The 9437-nt window shown below is 37.2% G+C and overlaps 2 protein-coding genes across 2 annotated transcripts; one reads left to right on the top strand and one right to left on the bottom strand.

Annotated features, from left to right (window-relative positions):
* The first annotated feature begins 1659 nt into the window (after positions 1–1659).
* LOC118054396 (uncharacterized) lies at positions 1660–3274 on the top strand. The gene has a single exon (XM_035065963.2). The coding sequence runs from the start codon at positions 1795–1797 to the stop codon at positions 2371–2373; it is 579 nt and encodes a 192-aa protein (XP_034921854.1). The 5' UTR covers positions 1660–1794; the 3' UTR covers positions 2374–3274.
* Positions 3275–4937: 1663 nt separating this feature from the next.
* LOC118054395 (putative pentatricopeptide repeat-containing protein At3g23330) lies at positions 4938–7542 on the bottom strand. The gene has a single exon (XM_035065962.2). The coding sequence runs from the start codon at positions 7079–7081 to the stop codon at positions 5090–5092; it is 1992 nt and encodes a 663-aa protein (XP_034921853.1). The 5' UTR covers positions 7082–7542; the 3' UTR covers positions 4938–5089.
* Between the last annotated feature and the right edge of the window lie 1895 nt (positions 7543–9437).

Here is a 9437-nt window from a genome sequence, read left to right as displayed (position 1 = left end):
AGGCTAAACATGAAAAGGTCCCTCCTCCTCAGATGCGCCGTTTACAGTACATCCACCACCCACCAGGAGGAGGGGGGATATTGGGGGTCACGTTGCTTGGGAAGTTTGATGCTTCCTTTTTAGGGAGCTGAGAGAACTTTCATGGAAGATTTCGTTGTGTCAGCTGGAGGATCTGAATATATTTTTATTCTTTTCGCTTGAAATATATTTTTTGAAAATGAGTATTAGCCTATTATAATATAAATGGTAGGATATTAGCAAACTTGAAAATGATTTTAATTCATCTCTCTTTTAATTTATTTAAAAAAATTAACTTCCTTTCTTGCACTTAACATGTTAAGTTATATTAAGATTAAAATGTTATGCCATATGTGTATTGAAAGAGAAAATTACAGGAATATTTATTTTATATAGACACCAAGAAAGAAAGAAAAGGAATAGTAAGAGAGATAATAAAAAATATATTTTTGAGATTAGGTGAAAATGTTCTTATTATTTCTTTACGAGTCTAGATATGATTTTCTTTTTATTTTTATATTTGTATCTTTCCTCAAAATGAATTTATAAAATGAATATTAGCACGTAGTTACTTCTTGTTCTCATTTTTTATATTTTTGTGTGTGTATTCTTAAACTAAACATGCTCATTGTAGCCATCTATATCCTATTATATATTAGAATTTGGTTCGAGTCTCAATCTTGCTTTTCACCTAATACAATTGGGAATAAATAACACTTTAATTTATTACCTGTTAGGCTGTCATTTACATGATTCCTCTAAACTAAGAATTCATTGAAGGTTCCTGGCATCCGTAAGTCCCTAGTTTCTTGCTTTTTTGTTCCAAGTTCGTCCCCTGGTTTTGTTGCGAGGCAAAGTTGCAAAAATTCCTTTTCTCGAGTAACGAAGGCAAAAACAATGGCAGTTCGTGTAGCAAAGGTTTCCCTTCAAAGATGTTCAATGCCCATTTAGTTTTCTATAGCCGACGCCACATTGAACGATACGAAAAGCAACCTTTATCAAGGCTTCGACTGATATGTATCTCTGTGATCGTTTATGGTATGCACTTTGCAATTTGCATGGTACCAGGTTAATTTTTCACAGAAGTTTCGAATAAAGTTAATTTCTTCATCAATCAACAACTTCTCATAATTGCCGGTCCCTTGTGGAAGTGCTGCTTTCTTCAAAAGGAGTATCAATAATGGTGTCATGGGAGATAATTATACAAGAACTGCTGTGCTTCAACTTGCTTTATCAGCAACTTTTCACGAGCACCCCGACTTTCACCTACTAAAGGCCCTTTCACTCCTTTTGTTGGTTAAAGATGACGCCCTTGGCCATTGCTCCTGCAAAACTTGCATGGCTTTGACACAGTCGTTTGGCATTGATCAGGAAAGGAATTCCACTACCTTTTGATTTGGAGGACTTGTTAATTACCACGTTCCAATAATTGGTTTACGTACTAATTATAACCTCACGTATAGCAAGAGGATTTTATCACGCCTCCAGCCAATAGCCTTATGCCACTTGGTTGTGTGAGAGCAGATTGCTGCCCCATGAAGCTTTCTTTTTCTCTGCATTTTATCACCCACCTTCACCCCACTCCCAAAAGTGCAAACCAAAAGCAGCTCCCTTTTGTGTTCTATATAACCACTTCATGTTTCTTTTGCATTCCTTCATGCTAAGCACTGCTTTTAAAAATCCTCTCTAATATAGTACCACCTGAGTTTTTCTACGTCCTTTCAGCTTATCATTAGATCCAAACTTCTTAAGACGACTTTGAAAGAAATCAAGAAAATGAAGAACAAAGCTTCTGTTTTCTTGAAAAAGATAGTGTCGTTGTTGAGTTCTGTTACAAAGGCCAAGTCCTTGGCTATTAAGAGCAAGACAAGCGCCCTCAAAACGCGCGCTATTATGCTCTCTTTGATGAGGAACAAGAGGGTTTTGGTGAGTTCAATCTCTGACAAGATTCATAGGATTCTTAATCAGCCTGAAAAGGACAGCGAAGACGACGACAATGGGGACCAAAGCAAGGCCATAGTTCTCTACTGCAATGCGATGGCCAATGAGTCTTCGAGTTGTTCACAAATGGCAGGCACTGGTGATGATCAAGCTAACAATCATTACTACTGCTATGATGATGATAAGTACCCGGATCTTACGCACTCGCTATTCGATGACGATGACTTTGAAGATCCGGGTGGTTCTATCATTGATTTGGTGAAGAATTCCAAGGAAGATGGAGAAGATTTCAGCTTGGAAGATGAGATTGATCATGTTGCAGACTTGTTCATTATGAGGTTTCACAAGCAGATGCGTTTGCAGAAGCTGGAATCATTCAAGAGGAATCAAGAGATGCTTATGAGACGTGATTAACGGAAAATGAATGATCATATTCATAAGCACTACTGATGTTTAACTTGATGTTTTAAGAGCCATTTTCTCTTCTTCTTCTTCTTCTTCTTCTTCTTCTTTTTTCCCGTATTGCTGCTCAATTAGTTGCTCTATCAGCACAAACAAAGGATATGTACCCTAGCTGGAATTCAATAAAAATGTCAAATAGAAAATAGAGACTATAAAATGAAATGAAACTATGTTTAATGGGGCTAGGTTCTCAAGTATTTTGTTGGGAGAATCCTATTGTCTACAGAATACGCTCAATTTCCCAAGAATAATGATGTGATATATACTTTATAGGCTTGGTGTTTTGAGCCCTCAGATTGTAAATTGAGGAGAGAAAGAGAACCCAGGGTCACTGGCTGTGTACAATCTCTCTTCTTTGAATAAAGATGTATTAGACTTCTATGAACCAGATCTGATGTCTTAACCTTCTGATATTCTTTACCAACAGAAAAAATTCTGATATGTGGATGCATGCCATTTGCATTGATCACGGTACAAATCTCGTCTTTTCTTCCTTTTCACCGCACTGTTTTTCTTCCGCGTCCAGTTTGTGGGTCTATCAAAGTGAATCTGACAACAGCTGGTGACAGTACTGTATTTTTATGGGGACATGTATCTATCTCAAGGGCATTTTGTAGGACCCCTTTTCATGAAACAATTTCATTTCTTTCTCGAATGGTTCTTGATTGGAACTGGAACAGATTTAATCTTGGATGTAGATAAGGGGCTGGAGGAACTTCGGTATTGTTTTGGAGTATTAGATAGCTGATTATATATTTTGTTAGAATATCATAATCTTCATCAGCATCTTCAGCAGAAAATCCAGAATCTTCATCAACACTTTCAGCAGAAACTCCAGTAGCATATGCACCAATTATTCACTCCATCCATTTTGTTACTGGTTCAAGATAATCCATCTAGTTACTTGATTGTTTTCTTATTTTCCTCATGTTTGTTTCCTTATTATACTCTTGACAGTTTAATTGTACATTTATAAATAGAATGAAAAACTACACGGCTAAGTAAGCCAGCCGGTTCAAAGATATCTCTTGCCTCTCTCTCTATGTTGTCTCTGTTGTTTGAAGTTTTACATGGTATCAGAATCACACATTCTATAAGCTAATGCTTTTCAAACCATCCTTTCTAAAGCTTTCACATAATCCAATTGGCCAACACTAACGACACCTCCATCCCTGATCCTATCCTTCCACTATATATCTACCACCACTATCTCTGTTAAGCTACAAGGTTCCCACAACTACTTAGTATGGAAAATGCAGTTCCTTAATCTTCTTCTAGGACATAATTTAGTTGGCTTCATTGATGATACTAAAACTTCCCCAAATCTTTAGGGCACTCCAAAATTGTACAATTACACACTCGGATATTTCTTATGCTGTTAACCGGCTATGTCAATATATGCACCAACCAAGAACTCCACATTGGCAAGCTATGAAACGAGTCATTTGCTACTTAAAGGGCGCTATAAACCAAGGTTTGTGGTTTGCTCTACACACCATCTCCTCTTCAAGTACATACCTACTGTCATTCGGATTGGTCAAGCAATCCAAATGCTGCAATGGGGTTTTCTGGGACAAAACCTGGGTTCTTGGAGCTTCAAAAAAACAAAACGTGGTCTCTCGTTCAAGTACCGAAGTTGAGTATCATTCAAAGGCACTTGCTACAGTTGAGATCTACTGACTTAGAATGCTTTTCAAAGAATTGGTTATTGGTCTAGTCCACATATCGACTATAAGGTGCGATAGCATTAGAACAATTTCACTCGCTTCAAATTCGGTGTTCCATGCAAGAACGAAACATGTAGAGATTGAAAATCATTTTATTCGTGAGAAAGTATGCAACAATGATATTAAAGTCCAACATATCTCAACAGTGGATCAAATAGCAGATGTCTTCAGTATCATCTTTAGCAAAAAAATCCAGAATCTTTGTCAGCACCCTACTATAAATACAAAGCTAGCCAATTCTTGAATTTTTTTTTTAAATTAGATATGTTTATCAGCTTTTTAATTTACATTTAATATTTTTTTAACAAAAAAAAAAACATGTTCAAAAAACTTGGATGTTCAGAAATATCAACTCGTGATAGAATACGGGTGAAATAGCATAGTGACTTTCCATGTGCCGTATGGTGGAGATCCCTAGCTTCCTCGTGGCACCTTTTGCCTGCTAAAAGAAACAAGATGCAAACTCTCATTCTGCAAGTACACCCATAAACGATCTTGTACTAAAGAAATGGTGCTGGTGTGAACAAAATTATGCCTTGACACATCACATAGAACCTAAAGCACCCGATTTCTAGAGAGCTAAAATTAAATTCAAACAAGTAATTCCCAATTTGTCTGAAATTTTCATTTCCATGCGGTCTGACATTTCGTAAATGTGATGATGCATGTGCGGGAATAGAAGAACTCAAAGGAAAGTACAATCCCTCATTGAAATTGTTCCTCAAAGCCCTGCTAGGTCAGTCCCATATAAAGTCACATGATTGTTTAAAAATTGACACAGGAGTCTCATTCTGTTTCAATCTGATTTTGCCAGTAACTTGGGTGTTTCTGCTTCTGTCTTTCAGATAAAAAAAGGATTGCGCAGAGAATATTAGAAGTAGAAATTCTGACCTCAGCAGTTTGATGACCTGGATACAAAAATCAAGATGTTGAAAACTGAATCACCAAAAATCTCTACATGAACAAAATCCATCCTTAAAATGATGGAAACAATTTGGGTCCTTTAATATGATTTCTCGCTCCACTATCTTAGAAACAAGCTTTGCAGAATCATGGCATCCACGACACATTCGGAGGTTTTTGGTGATGCGAATGGTTGCCCTGGGCTGTGTACAGATAAGCCCAAAAGAAAGTGCCAACATTTCGCTGTGCCCAATTTGAATGCACTCCCTCTCTTCATCCACGCCATGGAAGCTAAAACCTGAAGCAGGCCTCTGTGCTTCAGCTTTCACTTTTTTCATCAAGCATTGCAACTCTGTATATATTCTCACTGATCTTGGGTGAGAGATATCTCCAGTTCCAAACACGTGAACTTTATTTTGGAACTCTATCCAACTATAAGCTTTCTTAGGTTTCGAGCCCATGCTCATTATTGTTTCTCTCAATTTATCAACCAGATCCCATTTTCCATTACCTGAATACCAGTTGGACAGCAACACGTAGTTTTCAGCATCAAGAGGTTCCAAATCACCAAGCTGCTCGAAGACTCGCTTGCCTATATTTCGTCTATGGTGCATCCAGCACCCATATAGCAGCGCTCTCAGCACCTCTGCATGCCTTTCAATGTGATGCTCCTCCATAAAGACTCTTGCCTCATCAAAAAGGGAAGCACGAGCAAGAAGAGATACCATTAAAGCATAGTGTGTGATGTTAGGCTCCTTGATACAATTGAAGTAAAACTTTCCTTCCTCGACCATGCAGGCTGCAGTGCAACAGTGTAGAACAGCTGCATACGTGAATTGATCAGCCTCTACTCTCTGGTCCTTCTCCATCCTGCAGAACAATTCTACTCCAAGCTCACCTTTCCCATGTAAGCTAAAGCCTAATATCATCACAGTCCATGAAATAACATCTCTCTTCTTCATTCTTTCAAAAACTTTTATAGCATAATCAACAAGTCCTGATTTGGTATACATGTCCACGGTAGCATTTTGAACTATAAGATTGCTGTACATACCATTTCTAAGTGAGTATCCGTGAATCTCTTTCCCGTTCTTATGAGCTACTGCTCTTGCACAAGCTGGAAGAACACTAGAAACCGAAAGTGAGTCCGGTTTTATTCCATCCATATTCATCTTCCGAAACAGTTTCAGGGCCTCGTTAAATTCCCCCTTCTTCACATACCCACATATGATTTCCGTCCATGATATAACATCTTTGGTTGTCATCTGATTAAAAAATCCCCTTGCATCTTCCATCCTTCCACAATCAATATGCATTTTCAGGAGCGAATTGCTAACCAAAATGTCAGACTCCAATCGGAATTTCCTTGCCACATCATGAACCCTCCTTCCATGTTCCACTGATTTCAATAAGCCACAGGCCCCAGCAGCGGTTATTAACACCACTGAATCAATCCGCGCATTCAACTCCACCATCTGATAAAACACATTGACTGCTAAATCAGGCTTATTTTCCATTAGGTACAGCTTAAGTATCATAGTCCAAGCAACAGAATTCCTTCTAGGAGATTTATCAAACAACCATTTTCCCGCTTCAATGCCATCAAGACGACCATAGATTTCAATCAACGCTGTAATAACATAATGTTCGTCGAAAAACCCAAGTTTAATAGCCTGCCCATGAAGCTGTTTGCCAAGAAACAGATCACCACAAATTCTAGACGCGGTCAAAACACGAGGAAGGGTGCGGCGATCAGGACAGGCACCACGCATCATCATGTGATGATAAATTGACAATGCACCACCCGGGTCTCTATTACTCAAATGAGTGTGAATAAGATTATTCCAAGCAAAAGTATCTGACAGTGGAGTTTCATCGAGCACTTTGTGGGTCAATGCTAACTCCCCAGGAAATCTCGTCCTCGCCCTTACATGACTACTGTGACCGAGGGAACGCTTGCATTGTGAGGTGCAATTAGGTATTTCGGGTTTTAGAAAACTGGGCATCCGTGTTAATGAAAGAACATCCATACTTGTTGTGCTTAATAATATCAAACATAGAAGAGTCTATAAAATGGGGACGACATTGTCAATTTTGAAACTTGAAGCTACTTGAAAATGAAGCTCTTGAACTGCAGCACTTACCAGCATCTGGGCAGTTGAGGGGTTGGTGGAATTTGGTTGGCTTCAGGTTGCTTGACCTTGTTAATGTGATAATAAGATGATAACTTTAAAGGGATCGGTCTTCGATTTCATCGGCGAAATGCAAGATTTGAGCTGCGTTATTATTTTTTATATCCCTGTTGTTGCGATGAAGACAAGATAACTAAAAATATATCTAAATAAAATCGATTGACCTGACCATGCCTTGTTCCCCGCTCCCCCCTGAACTGGAACCATGCTCTCTGGCATCGCAGATAGGACAGGAGAGGTTACCAATTTTTATGAGGAAACTTCAACTCAGTCTGCTAAACTACCATGTAATTTCATGCGAATCCTAAATTCCTGAATTATACAATTTTATCCTTAATCTTGGCTCCGTGACGACAAATGAAGCATGTAAATCTTAATTATTATTATTTTCACTTTAACTATTAAACAAGTATTGCAAATTCATGTGAACAATCATGTCATTTGTAATTATGACTTCATTTGTGCATCAATTGAGCGATGCTAAGGTTGACATGCACAAAAAACATGCATAATTATGTTTTGTTTCCTAAATAAAAATCTTATTTGAACAGCATTAAATATAAAGAAAATAACATAAATATTGAGCCATAAAAAAGTCTGTGAGGAACTATGGAAAATGTAGATGAAAGTACAAGTATTTTGGTCATTATGTGAAGAACAAATTGTGAAGTAAGAATGACACAATTTAAACAATTCCCTTCGCTAATTATATTTTAACTTAATTGTACCCTATTCTGTAGAGAGAGAGAAAGGAGCAGTATTAGGTTTCGGTTGTGAATGAAAATGATCAACCTCATCCGGGGAGAGGAAGACGACGAGAGCGGATTAAGCTAAAAGAAACATGTTTCTTTTCATGCCAAATAATAGAAGAAAGTAGAACTTGACCAATAATATACATAGGCCAATAAAATTTTAAAAAAGAGTCAATAAGTATAGGCCTGACATATCAATGTTAAACCATTTAAAAATCAAGAGCAAGCCCGCGTGCCTATCCATTAAATTTGTTTTTTTATTATTATTATTTACATGGGTATCTAGGCCAGCTTGGGCGCACCACGACTAATCCCACGGCTCACTGAACATCCTGCAAACCCAGTGAGCATGTAAGGCACCGCGGAGGTGACAAGCGTGCATGGTGAGGTTTGAACTCAGGATGCAGAGGAAGGGAACAAGTCCCTTCAACCGCTGGGCCAAGACCTCAAGTGCATTAAATTTGTTTTTTTGCTTGATTGGGTGGGATCATCCACCCAACTTTTTTAAAAAACAAAAGCAATCAAATGGCTAAGTTGTTTGCATAGGCAAACAACACCTCACTTCTAGTTCTATTATCAACTACCTCGAGTGGTTAAAAGCTCAACCCATCAATCTCTTGACTAAAAAAAAACACTCATTTCAATTATTTTTTACCATATAACACCAAAAAAACACACGTATTAGACCTAAATAAACCTTTCCATAAGCCCAAATTAGCAAAACATTGGTTCAAAAATCAAACCCAAAACTAAGGCCTTCCCACGCATGAATCTACAATCTCATGCAAGATGAGGGCAATGAAAAATTTAGTGGAACTTCTATTGTCAAGTGAAATATGTCACACCGGAACTGATCTTTTTAATAGTTGGATTCAACACCAACCAAATTTTTTCTTTCTTTTCAACAAAAATCCAATGAATTCCTTTCTTCTCTATCAAACCAAGAACCAAAAAATAAAAAAAATGAAGTTTTTGACCACAATTAAATTTTCTAAAACTAGAGGGGATGGAAAGATAAAAATTAAAAAATTTAAGAACTAAACTAAACTTTCAGCTAACTTTTATATTGCCAGGCTATTTTACTTGCCTTCTTAACTTTGGTTACCTATCTTTTAATCTTGTCATTTCTTAACATATCAGAAGTAATTGGCTATCAATTTAGATATAAAGGGATTTAATTGAGGAGAAAAAAAGTTCTGATTACCAAAATGAATAAAAACATTACTTCAGTCATTTATAGTAAATTATGAAAGAGGATACAATGCAATCATTTTTTTAACTCTAGCATAATAAAAAAAACTAAAAAGAAGTAAAATAACACGATACAAAAAATATTTTAAAAAATAGCACAGTTTAGAGAGTCATAGATGATGTCTGCAACCTGCGAGTTGCAAGTGTCATCTACAACTCTCTCAAATTATAAAATAAGTTGATACAATTTG

The sequence above is a fragment of the Populus alba genome, chromosome 3 (assembly GCF_005239225.2).
Source record: "Populus alba chromosome 3, ASM523922v2, whole genome shotgun sequence".
Lineage (NCBI taxonomy): Eukaryota > Viridiplantae > Streptophyta > Magnoliopsida > Malpighiales > Salicaceae > Populus > Populus alba.
This window is presented reverse-complemented; position numbering and strand designations above follow the sequence as displayed.

Bases quoted from the DNA above. Each gene is read 5' to 3' on its own strand.
- LOC118054396 (XM_035065963.2), top strand. From the start codon at position 1,795: ATGAAGAACAAAGCTTCTGTTTTCTTGAAAAAGATAGTGTCGTTGTTG.
- LOC118054395 (XM_035065962.2), bottom strand. From the start codon at position 7,081: ATGGATGTTCTTTCATTAACACGGATGCCCAGTTTTCTAAAACCCGAA.